At 37.3% G+C, this 14,974-nt stretch overlaps 1 protein-coding gene across 1 annotated transcript; it reads left to right on the top strand.

Annotated features, from left to right (window-relative positions):
* Window positions 1-5,096: 5,096 nt before the first annotated feature.
* edn3b (endothelin 3b) lies at window positions 5,097-14,041 on the top strand. Its single transcript, XM_077723593.1, has 4 exons — window positions 5,097-5,514; window positions 5,618-5,834; window positions 11,458-11,616; window positions 12,974-14,041. The coding sequence occupies exons 1-4, from the start codon at window positions 5,478-5,480 to the stop codon at window positions 13,026-13,028; spliced, it is 468 nt and encodes a 155-aa protein (XP_077579719.1). The 5' UTR covers window positions 5,097-5,477; the 3' UTR covers window positions 13,029-14,041.
* The last annotated feature ends 933 nt before the right edge of the window (window positions 14,042-14,974 follow it).

Raw genomic sequence — 14,974 nt, 5'->3', positions numbered from 1 at the left:
CAGGACACTGGATATGTGTCCTTTGTAACTAATGCAACTGCATTATAATTCAGTACTTTGGTCTGATCATTGCTTTTAGTATTTGTTTTGTTTCCATTGAACTAATTGGCCCAAGACCAAGGTTTGATTGAATGGGTAGTTCTATGAAATATAGATATATAGGTTTAAACAAACATGAATAAATTGTCGGGATATGTCCCAGTTTGAGGTCAGATGAAACAGCCAGCTGCAGATTAAGACAAAGCATTTTTCCTACTTATGTTTTTTGTACAGAAGAACATGTGAATGATAATTTTAATCCTAGAGGAAATGGATCATGAGTATGCAGCACGACTATAAGTGGAACATATGTAAGGGGATATACAGGGAAATTTGAGTCGATTTTTCCAACCATGTGCATGTCAACTGTGTTTTAAAATGCAAATAGGTATCATTTGGAGGGTATAGAATTTATATACACACAAATTACAAGCACAAAGTCACCTAATTGACAGATTATGTGGTTATACTTGTATTAGTGATATTAGGGGACATGTCAAACAAGAAAAGGAAAAAAAACTGCAGTGGAAACTCATTTCTGGTATTCCAAAGAGCACCTTAAACATGTTTCAGCAATCCATATTGTCCAACATAGTTATATACAGCAGCAAATCAATCCCATGTGTCAAAAAAGAATATTCCCCAAAGGTATAATACCCATACAATGTTCTGGAATGTTATCAAACTCTCATTGAGCCTTAATGTGGGAAAATAAAAGAAATGTATACTACATCCAATCGCAGGCCTTCATGTGTTGAGTTTGCATATTTTTCCTGTGCATGCAGGGTTTTCTTTGAGTACTCATGTTTCTTTACAGATTCCAAAACATAATAGTGCTCTCCTTTCTGTAACTCAAATTTTCTCCCATCAGTTATGAATGTTGAAAAATCACTTTTACACATTTTAAGCTAACTAATGGAACATAGTATTTGTTGCAGTATCACAAAATATACCATAGAATAATTCAGATCCAACCTTAATCCAGGTGTTTGCTCAATGGCATTCAAAAGCTTTGGAATTGACTACTACGTATACATGTAATAATAGGAAATGCAGCGTGACATTAGTGGCTACACACTAAAAGCAAAATGCACTTCTTCACAATGTTCTTAGCATCTCATTATGTGCGTGAGACTCGCTCTTCACATTGTTCATTTCAACTGGCTTATACCTGCTGTTTATTGTTTTTGTGCTCCCTTGCTTCAGAAGCTCAACATCACTTCTGGGCTGAGTCAGTAGATCCCCCTGACTTTGCGCAATAAAAATGTTTTCTCATAAAATACGTGAGGCATGTCTATTAGCTGGGACTAACTTGCATTGCAATGTAACCTGGTGCTCTCACGATCAGTGGTTTTCGGCTTGGTGCTTGCCAACATGGACTTTGCCATTGTCTGACTACACTGTTAAAGAAAAAAAATAATTATATATGGCATTAATGAGAGCTTTATTCTTTGGTTTATTGTTGTGTTGAGAATTTCATGAAAAACCCTACCGGACAAAATAAAATGAAATATACTGTATTTTCACGACTATAAGGCGCACTGCATTATAAGGCGCACTGCATTATAAGGCGCACTGCATTGTAAGGCGCACTGCTTTATAAGGCGCACTGCATTATAAGGCGCACTGCATTATAAGGCGCACTGCATTATAAGGCGCACTGCATTATAAGGCGCACTGCATTATAAGGCGCACCGCATTATAAGGCGCACTGCATTATAAGGCGCACCCTCAACGAATGACACATTTTATATATTTTTTCCAAATATAAAGCACACTGGATTATAAGGTGCCCTGTTTATTTTGCAGAAAATTTAAGACTTTTAAGTGCGCCTTATAGTCGTGAAAATACGGTACCATACATATTGTAAACATTGTGAACTTGTCAATAGCCTTTGCGTCACACTGTCTGCCATAGCTTTGGTATTTTTTTTCACTTCCCTGGAGTGAACTCTTAAGTGGCAGTGTGAGAAATTCCTTAAAGCTCAATAATTATTATAAAGGATTGTAGAAAAAAATAGAAAAAACAGTCTTTGTTGTATAAGTTAAGAAATGCCCTGACGATGTGAAGGCTAGCATGAAAGGTCACATTAATTTGAAGTAAAACACCAATGAGGCTTTTTTTTTTGTGAGGCATTTATTCAAGATTCCTCACATTTTTGGAGGAACAATCCTCTTGAGCTTGATCTTGAGTCAGCTGCCTGCAGGTGTTTTTGTCTGTCTGTTAGGAACACAAACCATGCCAAATGCCAGAGGGCCCTGGTTTACTCATGAGCGAGTGATCTCGCCACTAAATGCTGAGACATGGTGCGTCATTAATTTGTTTTATCTGTCACAGAATGAATTTTTACTCTTTCAAGCACTAACAAGTTCCATCATCTGCATTCCTTGCTCAGGATCAACTATATTAACAATAGTCTGACATCAAAGTCTGCACATTGATGTTTTCTTAGTGCCACTTCTTGTCTGCGATTTTTTTTCAAATATAAATTCAAGTCATACCTCTAATACTGGATATCTCTAGGAATGTATCATTTGGAATCGGCTAAAACCATAATTAATACATAAATAATTCGAATTAAAATCAGAACCACAATTAGAATTCGTTTTGAATTGGCCAATGTTCCAAACACATAGGGAATTTGTCTCGTATTACGGAAATATAAAGAAGTCGGTGTAAAATTCTTTAACACAGATGTTTTGAAATCCATTTGGAAACAAATGGCAGAATTAATGGTGCTCGGACGTTTGGTCGCCGGTCTTTTGGTCGCCGGTCTTTTGTTCGCCGGTCAAATGGTGACAGATAGTTTACTGTTGAAAACAGCTCTCAAAATTATATTCATGAGAGAGTTTAATATCTAAGTACTGTTTAATATCTAACTACTGTTTAATATCTAAGTACTGTTTAATATCTAAGTATTGTTTAATATCTAAATACTGTTTAATATCTAAGTACTGTTTAATATCTAAGTACTGTTTAATATCTAAGTACTGTTTAATATCTAAGTACTGTTTAATATCTGAGTACTGTTTAATATCTGAGTACTGTTTAATATCTAAGTACTGTTTAATATCTAAGTACTGTTTAATATCTAAGTACATTTGACCGTCGACCAAAAGACCGGTGACCAAAAGACCGGCCACCAAAAGACCGGCGACCAAAAGACCGGCGACCAAAAGACCGGCGACCAAAAGACCGGCGACCAAAAGACCGGCGACCAAACGTCCGAGCACCCAATTGTACAACTTTGAGTGTTCCACCATCCTACCCTCCATGATTTTGGGGATGTGTTAGGAAACTATAGTACCTGGAAAAAACAAAAGAAGAAAGAACATGCAAACTCCACACAGTGAGAAGCGATCTGGGATCGAACTCACAACCACAGAACTTTGAGACTGACATGCTCAGCATTCGTCCAACGCTCCACCTGATCCATGAACAAACAAGTATCTTTTTTTTTCTTCCAGAATGGCTTATGTTGAACCTTGGACGTTCCTTTAGATCACAAATCCTGGAGCGAATGGAATTTTCGAGCATTCTAGTCCTGGTACTTTCATTTGTATTGCACATTTTTACAAATGTGTGTTTTGTCTCAATGGTTTGTCTCCTCTTTTCTTATCTAAACTTGTCGATTTAAGTGTCCTATGTTTTGTCTCATTGTCCTGGGTTACTCAAGTATAGCATCCAGTGTTGTTCTCATTCTTGTTCTTTCCTATAATTTACAAATTCCTCCTCTTTTGTCTTCCTTTTCCTCCACCAATATGTGTCTGGCTTCATGTGAACAGCTAATGACCTTCGTTTTTTTGTATTTTTATTTCAACTCCTGTTGATCCCTTCAATAATTTGTTCTCTTGAAAATGGCCATGACAATAAGACACTGGCTTCCACAAGAATGTTTGGCATGTATTGGGCCAAAATACCTCAGGTCAAATTTGGGATAAATAAAAGTTAAATAAAAGATACAAGGCTGTGTTTAGTGCGTCTGCCTCACACTTTTCAGGTCAGGGGTTTGATCCAAGGTAGATCCTCACTGTCTGGAGTTTACATGTTTTCTACTTTTTTGTTCCCAAAAATCATGAACGGTAGGCTGGTTAAACTCTCTAAATTTCCCCTAGGTATTATTGTTAGTGTGAATGTCTGTCCTTAGTCTTTTAGAATGCTGTAAGACAGGGGTAGGGAACCTATGGCTCGGGAGCCACATGTGGCTCTTTTGATGGGTATATATAGCTCTCCGCCTTTTTAAATCATATTTTTCTTCATTAGACTCTTCTGAATGCATTCTCTCATTGATACTCATTGATTAGCAACAGTGAAATAATGTTCTCAAAAGAATTCAGACTATTTTTACTTTCAAAGTGGTGAAATGAATAAGAAATGCTCACATTTTCATGTATTTTTACTTTTAAATTCTATGTATGGCTCTCAAGGAATAATGTTTGAAAATATGAAATGTTTATGGCTCTCTTCGTCAAAAAGGTTCCCGACTCCTACTGTAAGAATACCCAAAATCATGGGAAAGATTCCACATGAGAGATATAATCTCATTTTATGATCATCATCAAGGCACTAAAATGAGTATGCCTTTGAAATGAAGAGGTAAGACTTCATCTTAGCCTACGGGCACACTGTGTTATTTCAGTCAAACCTTCTATATAACACAATGTACAATTCTACAGCAAGGGCTAGCCTACCCTCTCTCCAAATACAGATGTGTTTCAATTCAACTGATGTTGGACAGCAAAGGTAGTAAAAAAAAATACATATATACAGTTAAACATCACTGAAAAAATCCCTTATCACGCAGCTGGACTGAATCTCTCCACACCATGAAAGGATATTATAGGTATCATGCTATGTTGTGTTTTAAAGCTCGACCCTAAACTATAGCAACATACCCTCATTCCTATGTTATGCCATGCGTCAACAGCAGATCAAGTGAAGCGCTCCTTTTTTGCGCACTTTATAGGGATAGGTGGGAGGTGTCACTGGGGCTGTACCCCAGCCTATCCAAAGCCGATCGATCTTTATTTGGAATTTTAAGGGGCGGGCAGGAAAACTCCTTTTTTTATTTCAGATATTGTCAGTCTGAGCACAGGAGGAGAAAGAAGTTTAGCGTTTAATCATTTGTTATTTTCTGGACTGACTACCATTTAAATCAGCGCAGTTTTGTATACAGGATTTTTTTTTACAGCGATATGAATTCAACGGAGGAATAAACTATTTTTTATTCGGCGTTTTGGGCATTTTTTCCCAGTTTTTTTTTTAAAATTCTTGTTACCAGGACCTGTACATGTAAAACTACATCAGTGGATTTGTAAACGTGTTGGATTAACATGAGCGAATCGTCGCATCATCACCACCACCACCAGGCTTTCCTTCAATTTGGGAATATTTAACACAAAAAAAATATCTTATCTTTCCCGTGTAGGCTAAAACAATGTTCTACAAAATCCTCCTTTTAATTTTCTTACAAGGTACGTTGTCTTGTAGACTGTTCTTCCAAGTGAAGTTTCAGCCGCATATTCCGTTTTTTCTTTCTTCCTCCTAATACGATTATGTTTTCCTGTGCAATGCAAGGTGTGTTACGTTTTGATGCGTGGCTCCTCTCCGAGGTCAATCCTGGAGGTTTGTCGAGCCCCAGCACGGAGATGAACTCCGGCAGAGTCGCGGCTCTTAAGAAGTCAGACGCGACGGAACCAAAGTCCAGATCCAAGCGCTGCACCTGTTATTCCTACAAGGATAAAGAGTGCATCTATTACTGCCATTTGGACATCATATGGATCAATACTCCTGAGTAAGTCATGCTTTTTTGTAAGGATTAGAAAATACTTAAACATTACCACATTACCTTAGAACAGGGGTAAGGAACCTATGGCTCGGGAGCCATATGTGGCTCTTTTGATGGGTGTATATGGCTCTCCGTCTTTTTAAATCATATTTTTCTTCATTAGATTCTTCTGAATGCATTTTCTCATTGATACTCATTGATTAGAAACAGTAAAATAATGTTTTCAGAAGACTTTGTTTACTTTCAAAGTGGTGAAATTAATAATAAATGCTCACATTTTCATGTATTTTTACTTTTAAATTCTGAGTATGGCTCTCAAGGAATAATGTTTGAAAATATGAATTGTTTATGGCTCTATTTGTCAAAAAGGTTCCCGACCCCTGCCTTAGAAGTAAAATAAATATACATAAATCCAGTATCCAAAGCAGATTTAATCCTTTTTTATAAATTCTAAAGCAGGTACATTGTTTGTATTTGAATCTTAACTATTTTTTATTCAATCTTAAAACTTTAATCTATGAATAGTAAAAATGTCATCCTTTAGTTACCAGGAACAAGTAAAACCCACTTAAAATTGCATGATTATAATAGTATACACCAGTTGCCAACCAATGGCATGGAAACATTTATGATTATTTTCTTATATCTGTAGTTATTATCTTGAGTATACAAAAACCAATGCTATGATGCCTGCTATTCATTTGGTCTGCTATGTATATTTAAGGGGAATGTTACATAATGAGTTTTCATGGGATTTTTTTTACCACGTTGTGGCAGCAACTGCAAATGACAATGATCATAATAAACACATTATTAAATCAGTCACTAACTAAACACTACCAAAGAAAAGAGATTATCATTATAAATTCAGAATTTTTGATAGTTCTTACAATGAATATCAACAAATAGGTCTCATAGGCACCATTAATGAATTAAAACACTGAGCGCCACCTGCTATTATGGTGGTCTGTGTTTGAATCCCACTTGTGTGCTTTGTGTCAAGAAAGGCATCCGTTGTAAAACTTGCTCCAAATTTATCATGCGGATTGTCTGTGGCTATCCCTGAGGTGATAATCCAAAAAGTCTGTCAATTGAGACATCACAGAGGTGAGATTTGAGGTCGTTTCCAGGAATTCTGAGCTGTGAGATTTAAGAACTGTACGTATCCGGTGATACGATATCTGAAGTAGTAGTACACTGTACTCTGGAATGAGTTGGCAACAAAGTACCTTGCCTTTTGCGAGCTAGGTTAGACTCCGACATCCCCGCAACTCTTGATCGGATAAGCATCACACATTATCGGTGAATGGATAGTGATCTGATGGAATGTTCATAAATGTAGTGGTGCAATTCCGAGACAATATTGCTTCTTTAGTAGCATTTGATAGCACCAGGTGGTTCACTTATCATTATTACCTGAGTTTTAGAAAAATGCAACACTGTAGCAAAGGTATGTGGTACCTAAAGTTTACTGTCGAAGTTTACAACGGAATGCACAGATTTAGTACATTTTCTTTTCATGGGGTAGGAAGAACTGTCAAGCCTGCAAGGCAAAAACTTTACGCAAACCACACCAAAATGCCTCTGGTAGGTCATTTTTCAAGTCATGACAAGCCCAACCAAAATAGCTTAAGGTCATAGTTTGACAGCAGCAATTATTTTAAAGAGTAAACTTGATATCCCTTTCCTTGTCTGACCTCACAAAACTTAAGTAGTTGCATCAGTCTGATCTGTATTTCCAGCTATTATGATATGCAGGTGCCCACTTGATAGTGCAGTGGTTCTTACGCCTGATTTCGGTATGGGTGCCGGGTTTAAAACCATATACATTCAATAACTTCGGATCAGAGGTAGCACACGCAGAGTCGGCTTGATGAGATTTTCAAAGACTTCATCTGAAGGAGGGGTCAGAGTAGCCAGCGCTGGGAGATGCGTCCATCCCCCAGCCTGACCAGTTCGAATCCCTACCTACCTCCAACAGTTGAGCTAGTTTTATGAACAAAAGGTCATGTGACCAAGGTACAAACTTTAGGTGGGAGGAGGTGAACAAAGAAATGGGCGTGTCTTGGTGTATGACACGCCCCTAACACATAGGTGTTATGAAGGAAACTTTCAACTAGGCTCTGCAAAATTCTATCCTAGTGACTATACAGCATAAAAGTATAAAGAATACATTCTATACTCCACAATGGGCAGTTGATTCCCACTCGGTCTAAGTGTGATTTTGAGCGTGAGTGGCTGTCTGTCTCTGTACTTGCCCTAGAGCTGATTGGCAATCAGTCTAGGGTGTAGTCTGCCTTCCGCCCAAAGTCAGCTGGGACAGACTTCAGCAACCCCCGCAGCCCTTACGAAGATACGCGGTACGGAAAATGAGTGAGGGATGTGCACGTCAGGTGGCATGGCATGACTGCTTGAAAGTTCTGAGATCAAGGTTCATTCAAGGTTGTTAGAAAATGTCATTTTTCCATTCAATTTCATCACCATTTATCTTGTAATCACAGTAATGCTAATTTATTATATACATACACAATACAGGTGTCAAGATTAAATTTAAAGTACACTTTATCCACACCTCTTACAACCAGACAGAGAATATTTTCTTTATAGTATATAATTATACCCGGTGGGGCGAGTGGTTAGCGGGTCGGCCTCACAGTTCTGGGGTTCTGGGTTCAAATCCAGGTCACATCCACCTGTGTGGAGTTTGCATGAGCCTGAGTGGGTTTCCTTTGGGTACTCCTGTTTCCTCTGGGTACTCTGGTTTCCTCCCACATTCCAAAAACATGCATGGTAGGCTGATTGGAGACTCTAATTGCCCCTAGTCATGGATGTGAGTGTGCATGGTTATCCGTCTCCTTGTGCCCTGCGATTGGTTGGCCACCGATTCAGGGTGTTGTGCCCCACCTATTACCCGGAGACAGCTGGGATTGCCTCCAGCACCACCCGCGACCCTAATGAGGATGAAGCGGTTCGTAAAATGAGATGAGATTAGATAATTATAGGAAGTAATTATAGGAAGATAGGGAAATAGATAGGAAGGTTAATGTATTCACACCATTCTAACCAGCCACCACAGAGTGGTGTGTGTATACATATCAGTCTAAATATGTTTAACTAACAAGACTGAAAACAATATGTCTCGCCTTCACACTTGGCGGGGGTAAAGCATATTTCCTGGCTCCTAGTAGACTAGAAAGCATGACCACTGCCTGAACAAGCCAAAGTACAAATGTCTCTCACGGCACTGATTTTAAACTTTAATGGGGTGAGCAGACTTGAGTAATAAATAACATTGTTGTCTTTATAGTTAGTGTTTTATCTTCTTATCCACGTAATTGCATAATATTTTTTTAAAACTTCTCTATTATAAAGGGATGGCTTTAAGTTGTTGAGGGGAACACCACTTTCTGTAGCCTGTTTGAACAGATTGACATTTTTGAATGTCTCCACTGTATGTTGAAGTTACATTTGAAGGCAGTGGCTATCAACACTGTCCGAAAAAAATACGTAAATGTAAAAATAACAAAAGCAAAAAAAATATTTTTTCCCCCCCCAAATAGGCCACTTGCTCTTTTGAGATTTTCACCACACTATGATGTGAAATTTGATTAATACACAACATGTCAGTGGTTCCATGAATTAAAGCACAAAGGCCAGGAATATACGGTACTCCACCTTTTATATATGTGAATCCATTATATGAATATGCATCAGTTTAAACTGGGAGACTTTTTCAGGCCAGGATCCGATATTTAATCAAGGAACTCTGAATTTTCCCTACCCACGGACACCGAAAGTTGCAGTGGTAATGATATGGGTTTACATGAGTACACGTGGCATGGGCAGCTTGCACATTTATAAACACATTTCATCTCATCTTATCTAATTTTCAGAACCACTTTATTCTCATTAGGGTCATGGGGGTTGCTGGAGCCTATCCCAGCTGACTCGGGGCCAGAGGTGGGGACACCCTGAATTGGTTGCCAGCCAATCGCAGTGCACAAGGAGACAGACAAACATGTGCGCTCACAACCATACCTTGAGACAATTTAGAGTGTCCAATCACTCTACCATGCATGTTTTTGGAATGTGGGAGGGAAACCGGAGTACCCGGAGGAAACCCACGCAGGCCCGAGGAGAACATACAAACCTTACACAGGTGGACATGACCTGGAATTGAACCCAGGACCCCAGAGCTGTGAGGCCGACACACCAACCACCCTTGAAAAGACATCATCAATTAAAAATTAAATAAAATGCTTACATGACGGCGTTAAAGAAGCAGAAAGGACATCTACGCCTCACTAGCTTATGAGTCAAAACTCTGTGAATTTTAAGCCATATCCATTTAAAATGAATAAAGACTAATAGTAATTGTATGTATCAGTGTATTATTATGTCTTCTTTACCGCATAATTTAACATAGAGTGAATAGCATTGTTTGTTTGCAAATCCTTGTACTCTAAGCAGTAGAGACGAGATACAGTAATACCTCGAATATCGCGCTTTTTGCTCCAGCAACCCTCGCAACCCTTTCGATGATGGGCAGTATGGAAGATGAATGAATGAATGAATACAAAATATCCCCAGAAAATAATGATGTAAATCCTTGTACTCTAAGCAGTAGAGACGAGATACAGTAATACCTCGAATATCGCGCTTTTTGCTCCAGCAACCCTCGCAACCCTTTCGATGATGGGCAGTATGGAAGATGAATGAATGAATGAATACAAAATATCCCCAGAAAATAATGATGTAAATCCTTGTACTCTAAGCAGTAGAGACGAGATACAGTAATACCTCGAATATCGCGGTTTTTGCTCTAGCAACCCTCGCAAACCTTTCGATGATTGAATGAATAAATAAATAAAAGATATCGCCAGAAAATAATCCATGATGTATTGAAGCAGCGATAAATGAAGCGTGAAGTAGCCAAGTAACTCTTGACACTGATCCGTTGTCTTGTACTTACATTGTAGTGTGCAGGGCCAACATGTCTCATTTTTTTGGATTATACTCATTGAGTCAACAAAGAATGCATTCTCACTCTTCTGTGAACTTTACCATGAGACCGCAAGGCCCCAGTATAACCTACACAAATAGCCTGGACAAAAAGAGTGGTTTTGCAATCATCCAAATTACATGTCTATATGTTCAAATTGTTATATGTAAGTTTGAAGTATTTGGAGTTGTCATTCTGAATCAGCATGTGCTACCTTATATCTCATTCCCAATTCAATTCATGTCATGCAGTTGGGCCAAAAGATCTAATATACGAAAAAAAATTCGTATTTATTTGTATTAATCGGGAAAGGTTTGTAACCAGTGTTGGGTATTGGTTAGGTTTTATCCAATACCAGTTAATACTCAATACTTTAAAAAATAGATTACACCGGCTCACATTGTCAAAGAAATACTCTTTTATTCATTTCTTATTTATTGATTATTTATTTGTCTGTTTGTTATTATTGCACTACGTAGTGAAAGCTTTAAATCACATTATACTTGTATACTGACAATAAAAGCACTCAATTCAATTAAAAATAAACAATACCCATATATTTCCAGGGCCAAATGAATTCTAGGCTGCCATTGAACTGAACAACTTTTCTTTTGTTGAACCTTGCAGGCGCACAGTGCCCTATGGAATGTCAAGCTATCAAGGAGCCCAGCGAGTCCGCCGTGCTGTGGTTGAACAGCTGAGTGATCTGGAGCAGCAAAACTCCGTGCGCTGCATTTGTGCTTCTCTGGATGCTGACCCAGAGTGCCATCATTTTTGTCAGCCGAGGTCTGTCCCATTTTATTTCCTACGCTATTGTTGTCTCCCAGCAGGCCACTGAACGAAGACAAGATAAATCAATCGTTTGAAATCCCAAACTGACATAGAAAAAAAAGATTCAAAATAACGAGAAGGAATGGAAACTCACATATATGTATGTGTGTGTATATATATATATATATATATATATATATATATATATATATATATATATATATATATATATATATATATATATATATATATATATATATATATATATATATATATATATATATATATATATATATATATATATATATATATATATATATATATATATATATATATATATATATATATATATATATATATATATATATATATATATATATATATATATATATATATATATATATATATATATATATACATATATATACATATACATATACATATACATATACATATACATATACATATACATATACATATACATATACATATACATATACATATATATATATATATATATATATATATATATATATATATATATATATATATACAGTCTTGCCTTGATTATCACGACTTAATTTATCGTTAATTCACTTCTTTACGATTAAAAAAAAAGTTTCAAAAAATGTGAAAATCCACATAAACTCGTAACCAGAGGCCAATTTTGCTAATAGGTCTCAGCACTAAAGAAAAAAAAAGTAATAGGGGTGACCCTACTTTACAATTTTTCAATTATCGCGGTCATGTCTGGTTTACATTAGCTGTGATATTTGAGGGATTACTGTATCTTGGTTGGAAGAAAATGTGTAAGGTTTAACTAACAACAGAGATTTATTTTGACATGCACAAGAGGGAATGTTTTGACAACTTTCACGCGCAGCAACACGCTTGATTTATCGCAACACAAATACTTTGACAGCCAGCTTCAGTTAAGACAGATACTTAAGACATTATTGTATGATGTGAAAGTTTCAGGTGTAAATTAGACTTTCACTTGGGGTTTTGTCCTTGAACAAAAAGTACACAGAAATATAGTATTTTATTTCAAAGCCTGGATCAAAATACAATTTCCAATTTGTAACCTGGGTTTCTAATGATTTATTATAAGCCTTTGATCAACCTAATCTCTCTATATCTCTCTGATCTTGTTAAATTAGTTATGTTTTCATTTCAATGTCATATACAATATAAAATATAGCTATAAGAAACATGTTATGTACGTATTTTGTGCAGTTGGTATTCCCATGTAAATGTTTTAACAATCAGTCACTCCTTAAGTGGTTTCAGATGATGTCATGCATTCTTCTTTACATCATTACATTGCAGACTTTTTGTACTAATCTAAATGTCTGTTTATTTCTCATTGAAGTTCATTTCAGACTAGACCAAAACCAGCTCTTCACAGAGTCCCAGTGCCTGGCTGACAGTTGTGTCCTTCTTCACTTCCTACTGTTTTTTTTCAAGGAGTGGATCTTTCCCCCTTAGCCTTTCAGCCCCATCATTCTGTGTTTGGCACACTTGCTACCACAGATACACTCGAATTGAAAGAAAGAACTTTGGAGATTGACAGTGCCGACATTCCTAAGCATCATAACTCTGGGAGCAAGTTCCGTCAGGCCAAGTGGTTTTAAGAACATTGCAGCAAATTCGACACTTCTCCAGTGGCTATTATCGTTTTTTTTTTTTTGTTCTCTCCTGAGGAGGCTAAGGATTTATTTCACCTTGAAAACATCATGTGACCCTACACCCTGTTTGGGCCAACTTCGTTTTTGTATTCATTTATGCTAAAATACTGTGGAACAAAGTCGCCACTTTAAAAAAACAACAACAACAACAAATACAATGATTTGCATTTGTTCAAAAATCATGGACAACTTTTCTACTTCTAGTAGATGAAAAGTGGGAGGTCTACAAAAAGCGAGTGAATAAAATTACTGACCTAAAGTACAAATGCATAATGAATAATAATAATAATAATAACAATCAATAGGCACACATTTATCACTGTTTAATGAGTGGAGGCTCATTTTGTAATTATTTTTTTTTACAGAAATAATATAAAAGTATACAAATCATATTGTGCAAAATGTGCTCTGGTGTATTCTGTAACGCAAACCCAAAAAACAATTGTGATTCGATGCAATTTTATCCGCGTAAAAAGTATATCTGAGATTTATTTGAGACTTCAATGGGGCTAATATTCTTAAAAATACAGGAGGGATGGTTAAAAGAAAAATTAGGATTAGTATTAAAATTTATGATGATTAAAATAAGGATAGGTGTCTCAGAAAATGAATGAAGAATAAAACGCCTCGCAAGATTACAGGGAGTCCTCGAGTCATGAGTTTCGTTCCCATGCCGGCAATTAAACCTGATTTTTGGCATAATGGGAGGTGATTCAAATAATATTACGTGGAAAAAGGTCTTAAAATTGCCAGACAAAATCATTAGGACTAACCAAACTTCTTTAGGGTTTTCAATGGAATTCACGGGAACAAAACCAACTGGCCAACTTCCCGTCCAGTCAGAAACACTTGCGTTTAAGAACAATCCAGAAAACATAACACTCAACATATCAATGTTTCAAACAGAAGCATAATGGAACCCAAAATTCCCGTATACATTTTTACATTATTTTCCCGTTTTTCCAATCTTTTCATGACGTTAAGTTTCATTTCCACATTTATGCGTTTCTTTTAGATACACCCGCATCACTTAAAGGCCGTGTCCGGACGTTTGGTCGTTAGTCTTTTGGTCGCCAGTCTTTTGGTCCCTTTTGGTCGCCGGTCTTTTGGTCGCCGGTAAAATGTACTTAGATATTAAACTCTCTCTCATGAATATAATTTTGAGAGCTGGTTTCAACAGTAAACTCTCTGTCACCATTTGACCGGCGACCAAAAGACCGGCGACCAAAAGACCGGCGACCAAAAGACCGGCGACCAAAAGACCGGCGACCAAAAGACCGGCGACCAAAAGACCGGCGACCAAAAGACCGGCGACCAAAAGACCGGCGACCAAAAGACCGGCGACCAAAAGACCGGCGACCAAAAGACCGGCGACCAAAAGACCGGCGACCAAAAGGGCGGCGACCAAACGTCCAAGCACCTTTAAAGGCCCAGTTTTTTTCTTTGGGCTCAAAGTTTGAAAAAAGGAGTACGCAAAACGCCAATTAATGTACTCTCGTCGAACAAACATAGACAAGCACTATGCACTACTAGATCATCAGAAATGCTGGTACTGAAACTAAACGGCTGACAAAGCACGACCGTCGTGAAATCGAAATGCCATACGTAGGTCGACACCGTAACCCGAGGACTCCCTGTAATTAAAAAGACGACTAAAGTCATGGCTCGTTATGGTTTAAAGAATC

This window comes from Stigmatopora nigra, chromosome 1, assembly GCF_051989575.1.
Source record: "Stigmatopora nigra isolate UIUO_SnigA chromosome 1, RoL_Snig_1.1, whole genome shotgun sequence".
Classification (NCBI taxonomy): Eukaryota; Metazoa; Chordata; class Actinopteri; order Syngnathiformes; family Syngnathidae; genus Stigmatopora; species Stigmatopora nigra.
This window is presented reverse-complemented; position numbering and strand designations above follow the sequence as displayed.